The sequence below is a fragment of the Anas platyrhynchos genome, chromosome 3 (assembly GCF_047663525.1).
Source record: "Anas platyrhynchos isolate ZD024472 breed Pekin duck chromosome 3, IASCAAS_PekinDuck_T2T, whole genome shotgun sequence".
In the NCBI taxonomy this organism is placed as follows: domain Eukaryota; kingdom Metazoa; phylum Chordata; class Aves; order Anseriformes; family Anatidae; genus Anas; species Anas platyrhynchos.
In genome coordinates, this window is record NC_092589.1 from 73,047,337 (window position 1) to 73,070,188 (window position 22,852).

The 22,852-nt window shown below is 36.0% G+C and overlaps 2 protein-coding genes across 3 annotated transcripts in view; one reads left to right on the top strand and one right to left on the bottom strand.

The window, feature by feature from the left end:
- FIG4 (FIG4 phosphoinositide 5-phosphatase) overlaps window positions 1-3,843 on the bottom strand; it is a 65,559-nt gene extending 61,716 nt beyond the window's left edge. The window contains exon 1 of one of the 2 annotated variants that reach the window (XM_027454722.3): window positions 3,666-3,842. In XM_027454722.3, coding sequence (XP_027310523.1) covers window positions 3,666-3,731 — 66 coding nt within the window. In that variant the 5' untranslated portion in view covers window positions 3,732-3,842. Of the gene's footprint in view, window positions 1-3,665 lie in introns of both variants that reach the window. The other variant, XM_072036111.1, reaches the window with a different exon arrangement.
- Window positions 3,844-3,909: 66 nt separating this feature from the next.
- AK9 (adenylate kinase 9) overlaps window positions 3,910-22,852 on the top strand; it is a 67,504-nt gene continuing 48,561 nt past the window's right edge. The window contains exons 1-14 of the mRNA XM_038175820.2: window positions 3,910-4,027; window positions 4,173-4,270; window positions 4,727-4,850; window positions 7,397-7,460; window positions 10,161-10,213; window positions 10,298-10,394; window positions 13,777-13,889; window positions 15,853-16,026; window positions 16,717-16,842; window positions 17,328-17,402; window positions 18,889-18,987; window positions 21,035-21,174; window positions 21,258-21,438; window positions 21,909-22,053. Coding sequence (XP_038031748.1) covers window positions 4,734-4,850; window positions 7,397-7,460; window positions 10,161-10,213; window positions 10,298-10,394; window positions 13,777-13,889; window positions 15,853-16,026; window positions 16,717-16,842; window positions 17,328-17,402; window positions 18,889-18,987; window positions 21,035-21,174; window positions 21,258-21,438; window positions 21,909-22,053 — 1,384 coding nt within the window. The 5' untranslated portion in view covers window positions 3,910-4,027; window positions 4,173-4,270; window positions 4,727-4,733. The remainder of the gene's footprint in view (window positions 4,028-4,172; window positions 4,271-4,726; window positions 4,851-7,396; window positions 7,461-10,160; window positions 10,214-10,297; window positions 10,395-13,776; window positions 13,890-15,852; window positions 16,027-16,716; window positions 16,843-17,327; window positions 17,403-18,888; window positions 18,988-21,034; window positions 21,175-21,257; window positions 21,439-21,908; window positions 22,054-22,852) is intronic.

Genomic DNA, 22,852 nt, shown 5'->3' on the forward strand with positions numbered 1-22,852 from the left:
TCTGTCCCAGTGCAACCAAAGTGTTTCTGTCCCAGTCAGGACTTTGTTCTTGCTGCTTCCATTGAGGATCTCAAGATGCTCCCTTCTAATTTTCAGCTAAACTTATTAACCATCCATCTATACATATTCCTTTAGCCAAATATTTCTCCTCTCTTTAGCATCGTACTCTACTGGAATGCTTTTAGTAACATAAGTAACTGGATCCTTTTTCAGCACTCGCTACAACAGACTAAAGAAATATTCCTGACCCTTTGCTCCTCCTATGAGAGGTATCTCTAGCACCTGTTACCTCTTTGGACCTTCACTGTACCTTTTCCATGATGAATTCTTACTTTTTGTGGACACTTTCTGTTCATCCACACTCAATACACCAAACAAGGTCTCATTATACAGATACATTAGTTATTTCTCATTAATGACCATACCACAATAGAACAAATCTGCCTTTTTCACAGTTGCACTTTAGCAGCTCAACCTTCCATCTTTTTTTCAGATAAAATACCCGGATCTTCCTCCTCTATACCTTCTGAATTGATAAACTCTCACCAAACTTCTGTTGGTGTGTAATCTGTCCCTAGGTGCATTGTTTCCTAGTATACCATTCTATTTCAAATTATTTCTTTTGAGGGTTATCACCATTTCATGCTATTTATACTCTGATTATCCTAATTATTGGCAATATTTCAGAGCTCAGCCTCGTTTGGGGTCAAGATCATTACTGTAAATGCTAAAATATATTGGTCCTAAATCCATTACTTGAAAAAAAAATCCCCCCATGAGATGATTCCTTATTCACTTTACAATTAACTTCTCTGCTAACCTCCCTTCCATGTGTGAAGCCAAAAGCCTTCTTCATAGCACTGCACCTCAGCAGAGCATTTGGTTTAAATACATAAGGCCATCTAATTTTTAGATGAAGATAAGCAAAACAATCAGACTAATCTGGCTGCATCTTTCAGAGTCTAGACTGCACTTTATGTCACTTATCTCAATTTTCAATTACTTTCCTCCACAAAATTATGCACAGGCCTTCAGAATGGATTAAGCATTTCATTTGATGTTCCAGTCACAGCGTCACCCTGAACTTGAACAGCTTGTTGAAAATATTTACAGCAATACCACAGTTTTGCATGCCTGTCTTCAAGTTTCCAGCATGGAGGTATTACCCTCCAACCAGAGCATGCTGAATACATCCAATTTTATTTCTAGCCCAACATTGATTGTTCCCCTTTTCATAAGCTCATTTTATCTTTTTCCCCTCACTCACTATGGTCATTCTTACTTAAAAATAAGATAAATGCTCATTTCATTGTAGGGCCTTAACAACCTAGCTAGTTTGTTTCCTCTTTCTCTATGCAGGTCTCTATGCAGGTCTACTTCTCATTCTGTTCTTATTCACATACCTGAAGAAACTTCTGCAGCTGCTCTGTCATCCTTTGCAGTGATCAGCTGAGCATGACTTTTGGCAGTGCTCGCTTTAGAGATCAAGATGTCAGGGAGTAAACACACACTTTTTTGGCCAGTAACTCCTTGGTTTCCACTTAAAACTTTCTGTGAAATGTCAGGCCCATCACACACCTCTCCACCTTCACAGACTGTGGATTAGATTCCTACAAATTTTAGCTCTTCAAGAGACTAAAGGAATCTAAAAAACACATTCAGGTCTATAAAGTCTTCAACATAATTGCCTGAGTACTTAGTTTTGAAAAGAAAAAATAGTAATAGAAAAAAACTATTTTTCTTCATCCATCCACTACATTTAAGTGCATTGATTTGTGGTCACAAATCCCTTATCATCCCAACCAGAAAAGTGGATTCACAGCAAAACTAAATCCATGAGTACCTCTCTCCTTTTGACATAGTGAACACGTGATGACCCCTGGGAGAAAACAGGACAAAGGAAATAAACTATCTGCCACTTAAAAAAAAAAACAAAACAAAAACTCAGCAGGCCTTTGAAGACATATCTTTCCTATGCAGTGCTGTGCTACCACACTGGAGCTTTAGTGTTTTTCTTCCAGCTGAATAGCATATACCCTTCAAAACTCATTGTGTTCTCATTACTGTTATTCCACCAAGCACTGCTGTACTTATAAATGGTCTCAGATCCCCCACACACCATTAAATTTCTCTTTTTTTTTTTTGCCCATATACCTGGCACTACACCAAGACATTTAAGACAGAAACAACATTTTCCTGAGTTTCACAAAACTCCTGCCCTTGCCCCAGCTCCATCCTCTGCCATGCTATGTCATCACCATTCCTGGATGGTTCTTTCTCTCTTGTTAATGAAGTTACTCCAGAGAGACAAAATTTCACAGCAACTTCTAGCTAGAAAATTATGATAGCTAATTAAATGGTCCAGTAGATGGTTTTTTACTTTTAACAATTTTCAAATGCTATCTATAACCACCTATATAAATAACCATCTGTATAAACTCGTGCACTTCATAATTCTGTAAAAGTTGTGTAGCTTTTTCTGTCAAATCATTTTTTACGTTACAGTTTCTCCTGTCTGACTACAGACTAACCTCAGCATAAGCTAACCAGGTTCTTTGACCTCGTTTTGTTAATACAAAAACTTTCAAATTATTTTGAAGAGAAATTAAATGCATAAAAAACCCACAGAGTTTTCCTGAGGGAAAAAGGCAGCAAAATCCACAAGTAATTATGCAAGTCACATTGCTTAATAAACTTGTGGAAGTCATTTGGGTACTATGGAGACAAAGACTGTAGAAGAACCTGATTAGAATAAAATAGTATTAATTAAGCCTCATAAAACCCTGAAAATGGGTAAGTGATATGCTTTTACAGAGATGGCACAAGTTGCTTTGCTCAATGTCAGACCATCTCCAGGGAATGAAAATTTCCAGTGAATCAGCCTACCGCTTTCAGGTGGGTGTCACTTGGGGCATACACACATGATCAATCTTCTGAAGAAGAAAAGAAAATATCTTTTGTTTCTTCTTCTTCAGATTCCTGAAGTATCTTGGCTGCCCTCTGGTGTGCATTTCAACAGTAAACATATGCGTAAAATGAAAGATTATTGGAATTGATCTGAATGAAAGTGTTTCAGTTCGATGACTTCTAAACGAGCAAGCCCTCAACTTCCCAGGATAAGCAAGAGATATAATTTGCATCTCCATGGTACTTATTGATCCAAGCTGTTCAAAAAGTCTCAGCAACTCCCCTAAATATAAATGTTAATAGAAAATATAGAATTTTGCTCTCTGGTGCTTCAATTGGCGCTGTGAACTCAGTTCTCCTCACCTCTAGGAGTCTTTCCTGTTTGACTCCAATAATGCCAGTGCATTCTTATCTTGAGGAGAAAAAAAATAAAGAGAAAAGGGGAATAAAAAATCTTTCTGAATTGTTTTTTACTTTATTATCTAGTTTGTTTCTTGATACAAAGGCCTTTTACAGGAATAGGCAGCAGGCTTGGTGTAAACTCCACTGTGCTCACAACCTAAGGCATCCTTTCCTTGCCTTCTCACGGTTTCCATCGTGAATTTTGGGGATACAGTTTCGTATTACCTCAGATCCGATAGGAAACGAGTTTGGGAGTGTCAGGAAGCGAGGAGGCTGCGTGGGGCCAGGGTTACCTCAGGGTTACCTCAGCGGGCCCCACACGACACCGGCCGCCTCCCCGCCCACCCTCTACTTACAGCCCTGGTCTCGTACAGCACCAGCTTCTGCACGCAGCTGATCAGCGGCGCGGCGGCGGCCGGCATGGCTCACGCGTGGGGCGACAGGCGACAGGAGCCCGCCTGTCGCGACACGGCCCCACAGGCCGCGAGGGCGCTCCCGGCGGCGGGACGCACTGCGCATGCGCGCGGCGGCGTGAGGCGGGGGGGCGGTGCCGCGCGTGGGCTCCCCCGCGGGGGGGTGGAGGGGGCGTGGCCACGCGGAGGGGGCGTGGTCAGATGGGAGGGGGCGGAGTTTGGGGGTTGCCATGGTGACGGGGTACGCAGCGCGGCGGCGCGCGCGGTGGCCGTTGCCGCCTGTAACGGCCCGGGGGCGAGCTGAGGTGCGGGGCCGGGCGCTGAGGGGGTAGGGGCGTGGGGGGGGGGGGGGCGCTGTGCCTGTGTTTGTTTTTTTAACGTTAAAATGTCGGCCCAATTTCTGCTCTAGTTTACTTTACTTAGAAATTTCTGTTTCCCTTTGTGGCATAGCGCTGGGTGTCCCCGGATTTACCAGAGGATTGCAGGACAGATCATGAACCGTGATATAATTCCCCAAAGCTTTATGCCCCTACCTGGCTGTGGACACAGTGAGTAGTTCGCTGGTAGTGGTGGGGCTCCTCTCTGCCTGAAGCTCACAAGAGGTTCTGGCAAGGCCTTTTCAGGGTCCCATTTCAGGGACCAGAGAGAAGTTCCAGCCATGTGGTAATTGGGTAAGGAAGGAAAAAGCAACAAAACAAATAAAAGCTGCTTTAAGAAATACTATGGACAATTGGAGAGTCAGGAAGAAGAGCATAAATTGTTATCAACATCAGCATAGTTACATCAGGGGTGGCTCCAATAACCCCTTATTTTTCCGAAGCACATCCTCTCTTAAGGCTGGATGCATTGTGTATGTTCACTAAAGTCTTTTGCTTCTTATTACATCTGCTGTTACAAAGCAGTTTGCCTTGTATTGCGTTATTATTCTGTTCCCTCAAGAATGTGTCATTTTATACATATGTAAAATATATTTTATAACCAGCTGTTTTTTCTTTCAATCTTAGATAAATTATGGCTTCACAAGGAGAAAAACAAGCTCTGCCCTTTACAGACATCTTCGATGAAGATGAAGCTGAAAAATCCTTTCTGTTGTCCAAGCCCACTTGCTTTATTGTCCTTGGAAAGCCCGTAAGATGTCTGATAGAAGTTAATTCTTTTTCTTCAAATACACCGCTAGTAATGTTACTTTTCCTTTCAAAAGCATTAGTTTAGTAACACTGAAGAAAAGCAGACACTTACTTTATATTTTATCTTTTCCGTTTTGCAAATCCTGTAGAGTGAGGTAAATATATTGATCATATTGACTGAGGCCACTTTGGGGCCTGAATGACAGGTTAAATGCACTTGAAAGCATTATTAGTATAAATAAAGTCGCATATTGGCAAATATGCAAAATACCAAAAGTTTTCGTATTGGCAACCAGATTGTTTTTATGTTATTTTAATATTCTAATTTTTAGTAAACTTGACAAAGACATAAATAGGCATAAAAGAACTTTCAGGTTAATGTACTGACTTAGAGGCATGCAATGAGATATTAAATATTTAAACGAACTTTGACATATTCATATGTTATATGATTGGGAATAATTGAAATCCTTCTAGGTATCCTGATAAGAAGAATTGTGCTATATTAGAATTATAGTTGAAGCTTTCCTTTTTTCTCAAATAATTTGTGGCCTCCTTGACTTAGGAAAGATTGATACTTTGTAATTATAGACTTCTCAGATTTCTTCTTCCCAAGTATGGGAGACTCTTACATTAGCCCCTAAGTGTGCTGAAGGGGGTTCTTTTTACATGCCTTATGTCTGAACTAAACCTGGTATGCACCAAAACATACAATTGATACACTGGAAGCTGCTTTCCTCTTAAGCACTGCAGTTGTCCGTGACAGTGCCTGCAGAGCACGGGAAGCTGTGTGAACACAAGGTCTTCTAGCAGCTTGCCATCTGCATGTACATGTAATTTCAGTAGGTACCACAACACAGTCTGAAATGACTGTACATAAATCTGCTTTGTGCTATCCAGGCAGAGTTAAGTGATGTGCACCTAGAGCTGGCAACCAACCCACACTTCAGTGCTTATTTACCCACCAAATTACACTCCATGTCCCTCTGTCTGGGCCACACCACATACTAATGCACACCTATCCTGTGTATGCCAGGATGTATCGTTACATGACAGTGACAGATTATGTCATGGGGAATGTCCATACAGCCAAGATGCAGCTACAACATTTGGTTTCTTAAAAGCCTGAGGCTCCCACTTCCTAGTGTTTGCTCTGCATCCTTTCTTACTTCTTGGCACTAGGTGCTACATAATGCTTAACTGCAAATCTTTACACCTGACCAAAATGGGAAAGAAGCCAGGGTGTTGCTCTGCAAGTGGTTGAGCTACAAGCTTCACAGAGAGAACATACATGTAAGCTGATAGCTGACAAGTGAGCCTTTGGTCAGCGTGAAACATGGAAGAATACAGTCAGCTCAGTAGACAGCTACTGTGGTCTGGCTTCTCAAGTTTTAAACAAAGCTCAAACTTCGAACTCTAAATGGAAAAAGTAACTTTACGATTTTATAAACATAAACAGCATGAAATGCCCAGTGAAAGACAATGCAAAAACATTTAGGAAATAGATATTCTCTTCTGAAATCATTGCATTCAGTAAATGATTGACATTAATACTTAACAGGTTTGCAAATTTTAACTAAAGGATTGAAAATGAACTGTCCTGGCCAAGAGGACAGAGCATTAAATTTCTATTTTTATGATAATACCTTGTATTTATATGGCTAATGCATCAATCTGACTTTTTTAAGACATTTCTTTTCAGCTAAAAAAAATAGTGCCGTTAAAGCAAAAACAAATGCATATAATCTTGTCACATCTGTAAGATGCAAGTTATGATTAGGCTGGAGTGTTTGATACAGAGTTAACTGGGAGTGTGATTTATTTGTGTCTGTTTTTTGTTTGTTTGTTTTGTTTTTACTATTTTCAATAACAAAATTTATCTAGGGCAAACAGACAAGCAGACTGGCAAAAAAAAAAAAAAAAAAAAGGTCTTTTTGAATACCCTTGTCAAAAGGGCCTAATCCTAAGGATAGGAGATGGTGAATTTGCAAAATCCCATTCAGGTAGCCATACTCTTAGAGGACTCATTATTCTTGGTGATGTTGGTTCCTCAGGATTAATTTAAGTGATAAGATTAACATTTTGTCAGTATCTAAAACAGGTCTATGGAGTAACAAGGGCAATAGTTATGTTTTCATTGTTTAGCCAAAAAGCACTATCCCTATGTATCTTATTCAGAAATATGACCATACAGGTTTTAATCATAATTTTCTCTGAGACTGAAGATAATTTTAATCCTGGAGAGTTTCTCAAAGGAATTTATGGACAAATCATAGCTGAGTTTTAAAAAGAATTACTCAGAAATGAAGCCAATACCATTGCTTTGGAGATACTCAACTGCAAAGGACAGTGACAGTATATTAGCAATGCTGGGAAGTGTAAAATAAGGGATGGTATTAAAATAAATGTTTGTGTTTGTCCAGTGCAGAGTTCACAATGGCTGCTTTTAACTGTTTTTATCATGTAAAATATATATGATTTATTGTGTAATATGAATTTTTTTCATTCTGACTGTTTTTCTTTTAAATGTGTATTTTTCATTTTAAGGGTTCTGGAAAGAAAACATTAGCTAGAAAACTAGCACAAATATGGAAATGCATTTATATAGAAGGTAAACATACACTATATTTGGAACATTGCATTGGCTTCGTAATACCTTTTGTTTTAGAATATCCTTTTTTCCTGGTAATTCAAAATGATATGTTGCTGATTGCATCAAAGACTACTGATGAAGACCAAGTAATCATTTTGTCAGATACACAATTGCTCAAAAATAGCCTTTTAGGTATAAAGAGGTTTAAAAACTGCCCTCCTGCCCCCCCCCCCCTTTTTTTTTTTTTTCCTCAAAAGCCTATATATAATCAAATCACATTCTTGGTAATGTGAGGTACTTCATGTGACCCTTCTTGTTTATGTGGAGGCAACTGATTGAAGTCCGGGGATCACAGACATTTTCTGATACAGACCATGAGAAAATAGGAGGACCTTTCCCTTCTGTATTTATGCAGTGTCTAATACAAGGGGGGATGTACTCCAGGAAACAGAAGCACAGCTTTTGAATTAGTGTAAGAAATCAGTGAAAGAATGGCAGCTGGCACTTTCAAGTTTCTAAAACAAATACGTCCAATGGCTTATTTCACAAAGTTTAGCTAAGTTCACCATAGTAGGTGCTTTGTAGTAAGCATCATACACCAGACTAGAAGATACTATTTCATCTTCTAAGCCATTCAGCTCCATTTCTTACAGTCCGTCTCATCAAAGATTTTTAAGTCTATAGAGTGAAATCCAATGTTTACATTATATTCCCCCTAAATATATTGCTAAAGGGCTTTATTCATTTTGAGGTACCTCAGCAAGAAAGTGGGTTTCCATAAAAAATAATTATCTGGCAGAGTTCTTTTATACCAATTTTGTCAGTTGTAACATATATATATAGATATATACACTATATATATATATATATATAGATCTCTTGTAAAGTTTTTGTATGTGTGATATTGTATTCACAAATTGTGATCCATTCCCTTAAGCCTTATGAAAAAAAAAAAAAAAAAGAAATTATTTCCACCAGATTTGTCCTACCTATTTGAAGGATAATACCTTACATTAAGTAGAAGAAAAAGAAGGCATATAGTAACCTGAATTATGTAGAAATTTCTTGAATGACTCTTTGAGGATACCAAATTATAAATCTAATTTTATGGTATATATTTTTACAGGCATTGTGAATTAACTCTTTATCTATCATTTTTCATTACATTTTTTCTTTTAAATGTGCCCCAGTATTTTTTATTGTTCAAATAAAAGCCCTCTAGTGGACAGTGTAGCACTTCATATTCCTGTGAATATATAGGCTTACTTATCAAATGAAGTAACTTGATTTTATTTTAAAGGCTTGGAATTAAAATATTATAAAAGTCAGTTTTATCAAGTGCCTTTTTTTACTTAAATAATTATAGAATTTTTAACTAATGGGATTGTCTAACAAAAAAATTAATACCTGGTCCAAAACACAGATCAGACCAAAATCAGAATTGCCTAATTGGAATTTCACAATATCCTGCTTGCATCTGTTGCCTCTTGTCCTCTCAGCACTTCTGTGAAGAGAGTGCTTTTAATTTTGTGCCTTCTCATTAAGTAGTCTTAGATAGCAATAAGAGCTGCCCTCAGCCTGTCTTCTCCAGGCTGAATAAGACCAGTTCTTCTGGCCTCTCCTTCTAATCATCTTGATGCCTGCCACTGGCCTTGTTCCAGTGTGTCAGTATCTGGCCTGCGCTGTGTTATTTATCTGGAAAACAACCCAAGTTTAAGAATTATTAAATATGAAAAGTGTTCACAGTCTTTGTAATGTGACAAAATACCGTCTATTCGTTTGTCCAGTGTATAGGTCTATACTCATAAATAAACCAGGCAGGGGTACATGTACAATACCATTTTTAAGTGGTCTGTATTGCTTGTCAGTGCATTCCCTGGGCCAGTTTTTGACTCCCTGCCAAGCAGTAGTCTCCCAAGCAGCCATTCACTGTGTGGAGAATATTTGTGACAGTCATCATCACTACTAACAGTAGTTTGGACACAGCCACTGTGTTTTGGGGAGAAAGATTTTAGCTGTATAGGCATGAGCCACTAGCTTCAGGAACGTTCCCTGGCCTGGTTTATTTGGTAATATATATGTAACCTTAACAGTCATTCTTGAAAATTTTGTGGGAGCTTCTGCTAATTTCAATAAGTGTGAAAGACTTCCAGGATCATTCTGCCATGATGTCACTGTCCAGAGAGACAGCGGGAAGGAAGACCTTTGAATTTGAGGGGTGTCAAACTGGGTAATTAATTAAATGATTTATTTAGACCATAGTAGGCTTTTAAGGGCATTATTAAAACAGATGATTTTCTCTGTTTGAACAGTTCTTTTTCTAAAACTTGCTTTTAAAATTTGAAAGTGTTTGAGCTCAAATATTCTCCTCTGGATTACACAACAGTAATATTAATATGATATAAATCATTAGTTAAACTTGCAAGGCTGCTATCTTTACTACATAGACCTGAATTGTAGGGAAGGTAATTTACCCATCCATTGCTAGAAAGCACCAAGTTCTGGATGGACAAAATATAATAAAGGCCCTAAATATAATGGCTGTCATTCAAAAAATAGTCTGGCTTGCTGCTATGCAGTGTTTCATCACAGAATTATCTTGGAGCACACATACCTACCTTTGTGTATTTGTCTATGTATGTTTGTCTGCATGTACATGCATGTATATGTTTATTTATGAATTGTTTTAATTTTATTCTGTCTGATGTGCTTCTTCAGCTTCGGAAGTAATTGAAATGAATATTCGTGAAGAAACAGAATATGGGCTTAAGGTAAAAGTATGATGTGCTAGTAAGTTTTGTCACATTCCTGACAAATATATATTAAATAAGGCTATGTTTTGCATTTTGTCTTAGTGTCAAGAATTACTTTTTAAAGGTCAAAGTATTTCCGAAGAACTGGTTACAGAAATGATTCTGAAAAAGATTGAGTCACCAGAAGCTGCTCATTTTGGTAAGTATGTTTAAATTTCCAAGAATAAAGTAACTATAATTTTGTCACATTTTACATCCATTACTGCTTAAATATAATTTATTTTATATTAGACTGTAGCAACTTTTCTTGTGCTCCTAAGGTTGTGGAGCATCTCTAAACTGAGAGTGTAGTTAGGGATTAATTTACCAATGTGGGAGATAAGAAAGCATCATGCCAATCCTATACTGTGTTAATTTTGAGAAAATTAATTTGCCCCAAATTTTAAGTGTTTCAATGACTCTCATTTGGCAGTGTTATCTGGATCTAAATGTTATGGGATTTAAAACACAGAATTTTTGACTTGAATACTTATGTAACAACAACAAAAAAATACTACCAAAATATTTTAAAAATTTAAGGTATAGAAAAAGAAAAACATTATTTAAAATGTGAAGTAGTATGGGCTTGCTTGCCTTTCCATTTTGTCACAGCAAGTTAGATAGGAATAGTAATGCTAATGTTACTCTGTCTGGACAGGACTTCAATAAAGGCCTACAGAGACATCTGTGTTATCTAAGTTCCCCTCTCTGAGTCAGTCTGATGATGAATGTCATAGATGTATCACAGAGGACCACAGAGATTCTAGAGATTGTAAACCAAAAAGCTGATAAAAGTTTGGTTGTTGTAGTAAAGCCATTTTTTGTATTACAAATCCCCCAAATGGACAAGGGATAGAATAACCTATGGCCTTGCTGTTTTTTCTACTAACTAGAACTCAACTCCAAACCCAGTTTTTTGTTAAGTATTTTCTGTTCATTAAATATTTTCTCTCTCTAATAATTTTTTGTTTAGCAACCATTATTTTAATATAATCCTTGGAGATTTTAAGTAGGCTTTCAGCAGGAACTAATCTGTTAATTGACTGTTATTTATTCATTAAATATTCATTAAAGATAAACAGTTATATGAGAGGCTGAGGTTTTACTTTTAATTTTAGTTGTTAACATTGCAAAATTGAAGTTTCTAAACAGTACACACAGTTAGGGATTATTTCAATTATATTCTTCTGACTTAGAAAATAAACACCTTCTATGTGGGGGACTGATGTGTCAGAGATATTTAAAAGTGCTAAAACAAAAGATGGTATTTTAAAAGTTTAAGTCACTAAGTGGAGCTTAATTCTTTGAGGTTTTTAAGGAGGTCAGATGTGAAGCTGCTAAACTATTTCTCAGCATAAGTAGTCTCTCTTTTTAAAATAACATAGCCACTGAAGGATTGGAGAATAACAAGCACACTTGTATTTTAGGTAAGAAATTACAGAATGGTAACCTCCGTGTAGCTGGCGTGCTTGTTAATTTTTTTCAATAGAACAAGAAAAGAATCAGAAGTTCATATAATGTTAGTGTAACTAGTATTTGCAAAGAAAATTCTGTGTCACTGTTACCGGAGAAAACTGCTCAGTTATTATTTAAACCATATCAAGACCAAGGCTGTTTATTGATTTATTAATGACAAGTGATTAACTGGCAATCAGTGAACTGATGATCAGGGAATAGGTTCAGTATCAGGCACGCACCAGATAAACCACAGCACTAGGCACTTGCCAAATCTTAATAAACACATACAAATTTCTGAACTCCTAAAACTAATTCCAAGGCGTACACTCAAACTTGCATGGTTATGCATTAAAACCCTCTCTCAAACATGGGTGGGGGTTATAAGCACACATTCCCTCTTCTGAGAGCACACATTCACCTGTTTAGACACACTTTCTGTCGGAAATGTTGATGTTGCAGCCTTGTGTGTGCTATTTCCTCCAAACTGCTGATCCACACACCAGTGAGAAAACTCCCCAGAAATTCCCATGCACACACTCAAGGTGTGGGTCACTTAGCCTGGGTTGTCAGTCCAGCAGCGGAAATGCAGGTTACTCACAGCACCCAGCATGGAGGCTGCTCTGTGAGACCTAGAAGAAGAGAATGTGGCACTTCAAACCCAGTTTGGCTGCTGTTACCTTGTTATCACTCTAAATAAGCATTACAATTGTGGTAAGAGACCTTAATGTTTCTTTTCAAGATGACTCCTTTTCTCAAAAGTTTCTTGATACTACCCTGGTTAATGTTTGATCTGGTTGATGGTTGTTGTAGGTAAACTTCTTCATTGTTAGTTTCCCGACAGCGTTATCAGCCTTAGGGCAAAGACCCTCTCAGAGAGCAAACAGTTTGGAGTAATCTGTGCAGATGTTGTACTCACATTCTTCTCACATCAGCTGTTGTTAACCAGCTATTTATAAGCGGAGGCTGTGCAGGCTCCCCATATCTCACTGCCTGCTAGAATCCTCTAGAGGTGTCAACTTAGATTTTCATTTCCCAGAGGAATGATTATGCTCTATATTTTCTCTTGCTAATGCTCTTCCATAAATTTTACATCTGTGGATTGAAACTCCCCAAAGAGCTTAGTTCTAGTATCCGTTACAGAGGCTGCTGCTATGTTTTTGTGTTGCATAGACTTGAATTTAAATGTTATCACATACAAGTCTAAGCATCTGGAGCATTTCACGAAGGGAATATTCTTATCATTAAGCTAAAAAAATCAGCTCAATTCTTGTTTAGTTTTTCATTCTGGCCTCATGAATATTGATTTCCTTGCTATACAGCAGTTCTTCCTTCACTGTATGTAGTTTTTGGTAGTTACAGTGCTCGAAGCTATGGGTTCCAATCTCTCTGGGGCTGAGCACACTAATACTAGGAAAAAGGTATTACCACTACTGTCATGTATAGTCGTTGCCTTTGCTGAAAAGGACTCGTATTGCAAATCCTTAGTGAATGGATGCTTGCCAAGTCATGTGCCTTGTTATGCTTACTGTGTGCATACTGCCTCCTCCTGAGAAAATTTAACATCTAGGAGCACAGTGTATCCAGCAGAGGAGTTCAGCTTCCTGTATTGTCAATAATGGCCTTTAAAGCCTGTAGAAAAAGCTTAGACTCCTATTTAATATGCTTTAAATGCTTTGTGTTATAGAGTGGCTATTTTGTGCAATACCTTTCACAATGACTTTTAGTGGGGAAAAAACAAAGTTACTAAAACCTAATTTCCTTTTAGTCAGCTGTAATGGCTGAGTTAGGCATATGAAGCAGGTGGTCTGAGTATGATCCTTAATGTCTACATATTTCTAACATTTCTTAAGTGAGTTAACAGACTTCAAGAGTCCTATATTAAGTTGAAAATAATACACTCTTATGTTTGTATTTCATCTACAGCGGACATGGGTGCACAATTTTTGTAACACTGTTATGTCATGTACATGGTTTTAAATTGTGCCACTAAATAGATGTGTTATTTAAAGGAGATAAGTATAACTGGTATATTTATCATAATGTTCTAAAAGATATACATGTATTTAATAAAATGTGTTTGGCAGGTTACATTCTCAGTGGATTACCTTCTCTCTCAGAGGAATATATGACCGTTTCACAGCAAATAGAGAAAATAAAAAATCTAAAATTAAAACCAGATTTCTTGATTAACATTAAGGTAATGTTTTACTCAATAACTTGTTAGACATTTGCCTAATTATTAGTAGACTTACTGCATAAGTCAAAAGAGTATTTTCTCCTATGCATTTGAGTATAGTATTTATTGAGGAGTAATATATTGTTCTCTTTTATGTTGGAAATAATTACACTAACTGGTTGCATTATAAGCACTGATCATATAAAATAATGAGCATTTCCTATAACTTCAGTAAGAGCTACAGTCTTTTCACTCCTGTACAGATGACATTGGTCAGTCTTCCATTGTCAACAGATTCAGTCACTCCATCATAGAAGGCCACCAGATTGATCAGGCATTAATCTATGTGGTTTGTCAGATGCTAAACTTTCATGCTTGGACTGAGTCTATCACTTTGACAGATTTAAGTCAGGGTCTTAATGACAAGGCTCCTTACATTCCATACTTTCCAGACTTAATCTGTTTGGCCATGCATTATTAAAATGCATGAATGCCTATTTCAAACATTTTTTTCCTCATTTTTTTTTCTCTTGGAAAAATCTTAAAACATTAAATAAACAAATATTTGTGCTGCTTTCTAGACTGTTTTTATTTTTTTCAGCTACAGAAAGTCAACCTTTTTTTTAATACCAGGCAGTGAGAAATCCCAGCTCTTGAGAATGGATGTTGTATAGTTTCATATGGAAGAGTGATATTAGCTACACTAGAAAGAAAACAGAATTCTTTACTTCATGTAATTACATCATTTTCTTGGAAAAAAACTGAGACAGAATGCTCATTAAAAATCCTTGCCCCAAATTCAAATAAATAATTTTTCCTTTGATTTTGTTGGGTTTGAGCAGTTTTCATGGATATATCAGAATTGTAACTATTTTCATTATAAAAGAAAGAAATGGGGGACATACTAGATATCTCTGGGAATAACGAAATACTGTTATTACAGACCAATTTAGAGAAATTTTGCTCTCAAAGAAAAAAGACCTTTGAAAAAAAGAGCTATATCTGACCAAATTTCTTCTTCCCTATTTCAAAATGTGCTATGTCATATAGTAGTCAATGTCAGCTGTATGACTCACTGTTACAGCAGAAATGTAGAAATATCCTGAAGTATTGTTATATTTCAAGGGATACCTTAGGTAATGAGCATAGATAGTATGCCTCTTACTAGCAATGTGATCTCAAAAGCTCTATTTTCTTCTGCAGAAATCAATTTTCCCTTTCTGGCATTCTTTGAATTTATTAACTACAATATTTTCTTGTTATTTCAGGTTTTTCATATGTATGTTTGAAAGTTTTAGCCATTCAGAAGGGAAGACCATTTCTTCTTTGTTGCACACGATCCCCAATTCTATAGTAGAATTTTAAGACATCCATGTTAAGACCACATCCAGATTTACCTGTGTTTATTGTTAAACTAACGTTGTCTGCAGGTGGTTTTATAGAAAGACCTGTACTTGTTCTCTCAGAGCTCTAAACTGCTGAAAATCTTTAACCTCTGGACAATAGCACTATGCTTTTGGGTACTAGTGAAGATCTGAGAGGTCAGAGGCACCTATTAAAATTGTTGTATCTTGCTCAAGTCCAAACCCCTTCAGCATTAATTGCAAGAGCAATCACAAGCCTGTTTGCAAGAGACTTTTATCCATAAATTAATCCTGAAAAAAAAATGGATATGGCAAAATGTGCTCGAGCTGTGGCTGCACTCCTGATATGAAATGTAAAATACTAAAGGGGAGTAACTATGGAAGTGATTAAATCTTTTTAATAACTTATTTTTGCACCAAGTAACTTTGCTGCTTTTTTAAAAAAAAATAATTATTTACTTAGAAAGTTATGGGGGAAAAAGTTTATGAATCCAAATATTTGCCAAACAGTCCCGTCCCATCGCCCACCCTCCCACTCCCCGGTATTCTGCAGTTTAAGGGAAAATAATATTGTTATAGCAGTCCACTAAACACATTTCTTTTTAATTATTCCTTGTTAGTGTTCAGACTATGACTTATGCCAGAGAATATCGGGACAAAGGCAACACCCTGATTCAGGGCAGGTATATCAGAGGAACCAATGGGATCCTAAAGTTATTGAAAAGCAAAAGAAAAATAGTGAACAGCATGGAGAGGAGGATGAAGAAGAAATTGAAGAGCAGGAAGAAGAAGAGGTAAATATTGCTAATTCCTAAACAGTACAAAGTATTAGAATGTACTCTAGACAAAGCAGAACAAGTTCTAAAATATCCCATACTACATTATGAATTAATTTTTCTGAGCTCTAATCATAATTCCATTTCTGTTCTGCTTTAAGAGATGTGGGAAAATATTTAAATGGTAGATTGAAATTACAGCAAATGGTGATTATTGTATAGCTTTGCATTAATCCTCTAACTTGGAAGTCACTGAAATCTTTTTTGCCGTAAGTTAAAAGGGTGTACCAGAAGAATGGTGACTTTACATTGCCTTGAATCTTGGTTTGAGCAAGTACAAGTTCTTAATTTTTGTTTATTGTAACATGTTCTACGTGTTGGATATATGCAAGATAGAGTCTAACATGATTTTTGGTGTTAGACTACTACAAATAGATTTTGTGTTATTTCATGAAGTAACTAGTTTTGAATCCCAGCTAGGTTGCTCTGCTTTGTAATTCTGGCTAGACACAATGCAAGTTCCAGTCACATTACTCTCCATTTCCAGGAACTGCATTTCATCAGAAGTAGGATCTTTGTCAACAATCACTGGGCACTCATTGCAATATTTCTGAAAACTACTTTATTTACTTCTGAGTGTAGACAAAATTTAGTTTAGTACATTATTTTATTTCTGTATCCTGAAATATTTAACTTTTGATTCCTCAGATTGCAGAAGATTCACTTAAGATGTCAGAAATTTTGCATCAATTAGTGCAAAGGCCTGAAGATTTTCTTGAAAACGCAGAGGAAAGAGTTGGCATGTATAAGGATATAATGCTTCGTTCTTTAGAAGTAAGAGAAAGCAAAATAATATGATAATGCTTAAAAAAAATGTTGTTTAAAATATCTTACACTATTTTCAGGGTGTCGTGGCTCTGGCTGAGATAGTTAATTTTCTTTGTATTGGCTAGTATGTTCCTGTGTTTTTGTATTTAGGAGAAGAAATAATGTGCTTAGCTGCCTCTTGGGTTAAACCACAACAGAGGGGTTTTTCTTGAGTTTGAGGCCTATTTCATGGAGGTGGGCACAAGGCATGCTAAAACATATCCCCAAGTTCTGTAATTCATACTGAAATCAATAATACAAAATTGTCATCTGTGTGTGTCGTTTCTACTCTAGAATCTAGAGGGTTTTTAAGTCATCAGCATAACGAATTTTGTTTTTTTCTGAAGTCCACAATAGTCCAACCTTTAATATTTACAGGAACAGAATGAGCTTCAATGTCATTACGTGGTTAGGTACATTTGGTTGATGAGCATGTCTTTGTTCTTAAACAGGACTTGATGGCTGAACAGGATTCTCAATATCTCATTGAACTGGATGGAAATCAGCAGCCAGATGAACTCTTTGCAGTAAGTAAGCTATACACCAACTTAATTAACTTCCACAATAATGGAATTTATCAGTTCTTTGGATTGCTTTCTTTCTTAAGGTGTTAACAAAATTCTAAGTTCTGTATAAAGCTCACATAATTATTAATAGAAAACATCACTTTTGAAATGCTTGCTTTTGTTGTTCTAAAACTACTATATAATTCACTGCACTGCACCCAGGCTTACATATGTGGTACAGGAAAATGTTTCCAGGTAGGTTACAAACTCATTTGCATTGTATCCATCCAGTTTTACTGCTTTATATCTTGTATTAGTGTCAAGTATAATTATTAGCATGTGAAAATAAACATTTTTGGAGTGATATATTTACAGAATTGGCTTAATGTGCTTGTGTCTAAAATGACAGAATTCTTATTATCTTTGTTACTGTTTTACAGTGTAATAGAAGACACTTCATTTTTTTCCATTTGACAGATCTTCTGAGTCTTTGTATCTAGATTTTTGGCTTATAACACAGCAACTCATTCTCTCTATTAAAAGTTAAAATGATAAATTTTGAAGATAAATAATCTTATCCAAGGCCTCAACAATAAGAGTTCCTTCCAATCAGAACCTAAAGTATGGGGTTGAAAATGAAATGAGAGATTGTCTTTGAGAATGCAGGATGTGAGCTGTTCCTGCACTTTCCCTTCTGTTGTTTGAAACAAATTAAATTGAGTAAAATTCTGTAAGTGTTTAAATTTAAGCTTGACTTTACTATCAATTGTAGTTCTATGGGTCGTAAATAATAGATAAATAAATTTGGAGAAGTGGGAATATAAAATTTCATCATCGATGATCTCTTTGTGAACATCACAACAAGAGATTTATACTAAATGCAATAAAGTTGTATAGTGATTTCCAACTATTTAACCTATGAATAAGGCAAAGAGAATTATGGAACTAGTCCAAGCATGACAAAATTAGCTTATTCATTTCAAGAACTCTTGCATTCAAGCAAGATCACATTCAGGAAATACTTAATTAAATTCATTATCATCTGATTCTCATTGGCAGGCAATAATAAGTATCTTTTAAAATAAATTACCCAAAGTTGTATTGCTTTCAAGTGTGCATAATATTCTGATCTCCTAAAGAGATTTTCCTCCTATTCCAGTCCTCTTGGCACAGAATGGAGGTCGTCTGAATACTTGTACTGCTTTGTAGGAAATAGTCCTTCCAGTGTATTCCTTTAGAAGGCCTTGGATTCACAGCATACTGAGGAGATACAAAGGCTGTGATTCAGCATTTTACATTGCCTGTATATACCAAATTGGTTGTTAGAGCTCCACTGAATAACTAGCATGGCTTCAAGTTAGAAATTGGATCTCATTTTATATACATTTGTGTTACTTACATAGTGGGGCCATTATATAGACCATAAGTTACAAATTAAGTACTACTTTGGGGGTCCTTTCACATCACAAAAGCAATTTTGATTGGTACTAAGATGTTTTCTTTTCAGTCAGTTGTGGTTCGACTTCAATCTATGGGTGTTCTAAATGGAGCTCCTATAACTAGACTTCAAAGTCAGCAAGAAGAAGTGCTGGAAGGACTGGAAAATGTAAGTGTGTTCTAAAATGTTATTGACTGTAATAATTATACAAATATTTATTTTCTACTATGAGCTTATACTATAAAATCTTTGGATGGGGTTTTGAGCAACCTCATCTAGTGAGTGGTGTCCCTGTCCATAGCAGCAGGGTTGGAATTAGGTGATCTTTAAGGTCCCTTCTAACACAAACCATTCTATAATTCTGTGATTCTACAATCTTTATTTCACTGCAACCAGTTTCTTCTATGACACAATGAAGGCATTTTTTGAACCTCAACTTTCAAAAAATGTGAATTCAAGATAACTCTGGGACTGAAATCCACCTAAAATTGTATGAAAAAAAAATAAATCTGTGATTGAAAAAAAAAAAAAAGTTAGGTGATTTTGAACAAAATATTTGTTTCAGCAATGGATGAAGAATGAATTCCTTTGAAGGAATTTTAGCCAAAGGATTTAACCAAAGGATTTTTAGCCAAATTTTAGCCTCAGCAGCTGATTCTTAGTTCAATATTTGCTTTTTTCCTGAAAGAAAAGTGTAGCATGCTAATACAAATTTAGCAACATAGCTGAATTTAGCAACATTGCTGAACTCACATACATTGTGTTTCCTTTAGTTATTTAGAAACATGACAAGTTACTGTTGAATTCCAAATGAAACTGAAAACCGAAAATCTTTGCGTTCACTTGGCAGTGTCATCTTTCTTACTTTTTCAACAAAACTTTGAATATACGAATACCGTGAATATATGCGTACTGTAACTGGGGAAACTCAGCTATACAATTTCAGACCAAAAAAAAAAATATCCATTTGTTTGTTTTCTCAGTCCCTGACAAAATTCACAAGTGGAGGACTTTCTGCATCAGAGGAGGTCTATACCGATTATTTATTTAGTCTATGTGTTTGTGTTATTCTGTGTGTAAGCTTTTAGCATGTGCAGTGTTTGGATCAAGGGATTCTGCAGCTTAACTGGACGTTATATACAGAATTGCTTCCCTTTGTGCTAAACCTGCCACCTTTTAGTCCTCTAGCTGCTAACATGGAAAAGTCAGTGAATAGTTTTGTTTTTTTTACATGCCTCCTAATAACTCATGATTTCAGACTTCCATACAGTTTTTATGTAGCTGTCTCTTTCCTGAACTGAAGAGTTTCTATCTACTTAATCTCATTTCTTGTTGCATGGAAACCATTTTGTGTCATTGATCCATCACATCACATTTTTCTGAAACTTATTCTACAGCATACTTTCTGTGATTAGTGTAGCAGAATGCACACAGCAGTAAAAAAGAGGGCAGGATTTATACAATTTAAAAATGTATCTAAACATTTTACTCTCTCTTTGCTAACTATTTCTGATATTCAGTTCATTTTTCTGACTGCTGTTGGGCATTGACCAAATATTTTAAACTCCAAGATCTGTTCCAGAGTAGTAAGAGTCAATGACATTTCATCATTTTCTATGTAAAATTGCTATTTTAATGCCCAGCTTTCTAGATCCTGAAGCTTGTTCTGCAGTTCTTCATAGTTAGCACTTGTCTGTACTATTTTGGGTAACTTAGAGTCACCTTAAACCTTAGAATTCATCCAGTATTCACGTTCTGTAAAGGTCTATTAAACTTATTCCTGTCATATGACATTTCTGCATGCCTGAAAGAAATACTTTGGCCTTGCTATTCCCCCTCCCAGATCTTGGTCCTTTCTTCATCCCTTTTAGAAGAAATCTTGGTCACTTTCAGTCTTCTTCATTAACTGGCTAACTTGTACCTATTTATTTTACATATTTTAACTTCTGAAAATAATTAGTGAAGCCTACAAGAACTATTTTAAGTACTCTTTTTATTCAATAAAATTGAAAACCTAAATAGTTTCTCATTAAATTGTACTACAATACTGAAATATATATGTATTTTTAAATATTTTTAAATTCGTGATTTGATTTTCTTTTTAGGTTTGCTTGTTTTCCAACAAAATATTTCAGAAGGCTAATTTATACAGAACAAGGTATATGTAGCTTCAGACAAGAATTACATGTGCCATTATTGTTGTTTTAATAAACAGGATGAACTTTTCCGTGCTCTGTCATCATTCAAACAAGTAGCACCCAGATACCGATGGCGTAGAAGCAGATGGGGACAAGCATGTCCTGTGGCTTTGAAGGAGGGTGATATTGTAATGGGAGACCCAGAATTGGCTGTCAGGTTAGTGGATTTTGGCACTTCTTATTTTTATTTCTGTTTTATAAGACAACTGTCTAAATTGATAGCTTCTCTTCTGTTTTAAGTTTTCTAGGTAAAATGTATGTACTGTCAACCCCAGAGGCACTGAAAAAATTCATGTTGAATCCACGGCCTTACCTATTACCACCAATGCCAATTCCTCCTTGTAAAGTACTAGTATTTGGCCCTCCATTTTCCGGAAGAACAACTATTTGTAACCTAATTGCAAACAAATATAAAGGAAAGGTAGGTTAATAAATACCTTATATAATACGAGTGTTAGCTGAGGCTTGTAAGTCAGTTAAAAACATTCTTATTTCTGTTGTATCATTAACATACATACCGCAAATATTAACAAACATACTGCAAGCATACATACTATGCAAAAATAGTAGTTAAGTGAAATTCATTTACATAAAAGTAGCTAACTTCCAAAAAAATGCTCTTTTACTTCTCCTCTATGTGAGACAAATATTTGTGTCAGTTATTTGTCTTAACATAAAAATATTTTGACTATCTGTTGCACCTAAGCTAATTAGATGTAATCACAAATTAGAAAGTATTTTAGACACACACACGAATAACTCACTGAATTATATGTATTTTTTTCTGAAATTTGCAGAACTTTTCCAAATTTATTTCACTGTGTAGCTGTTAGATCTGGTGCTATATGTCTATTCTTCATTAATTATTATTTTTTCATGTACTTTCATTAGGTTCTTGATATGACGGAACTCATTCAGCTCCACATAGAAGAATCAAGAGAACAAAACATCGAGCAAGTGCGAAGGGATACAGTAGAAAAGGCTATAAAAGCAGTGAAAGATAGGTTGGAATCAGAAAAACAGTTGAAAGAGCCAGGTGATTAAGATGTTCTGTGGTCTTTGAAGTTATCATTGCTTTAGGTTATCTAATGGAAACAATTGTCACTGAGAAATGCTCTAAGTTACTCACAAAATATTACAGAAGTTGTTGTGTCTAATGTGTATATTATATAAATCAAAAGAACATGAAGTGAATGGAATCTAAGTAGAGCTCAGTATTTTGGTATTACATATAAATATTCGGAAGTTGAGAATCATATTACGAGAAAGTTTTCTGAGCTCCTTTTGAAAGAAGAAGTTGATTCTGATTCATACTGGTTGGAATCGTTCCCTTTGAGTTTCTTTCTGAAAAGTTAAATCTTTTCAAAACTGAATTTTTCTTCAAAAAAGCAGCTAGTCTGCTACACCTGTGTAAATTCATGAACTACAGATGTTCCACCTTAGGGAAGCCTTCCAAATATGCTGTCTCAGATTGCACATTCACAAGATTCTGCATATCTGGCCATACCTATACTTTTTCAGCTGCCCAAGTTTCTGCAGCTTGATGAAGTGTGGAAATATTTTGAATTAAAATAACATGTTCTTTTAATATCTTTAAACAAAAAGTCCTAGTCTTTTAATGCACTTGGATGACATCTAGCTCAAACAGAACCACACTGTTGTGTTTTGGGGATCAGGTATGGGGGTAAGAAACCTGTTGAAATGAAGAAGGGTTCAGAATGTATGTATTTTTTACTCTTTTCTGTGTTTTGTCGTAATTCTGATCTTTCTCTTAAAGAGAGAAACAGGCATATAGACAAATGATACTGCTAGAGAGCTGTTTGTGTCTCTGATGG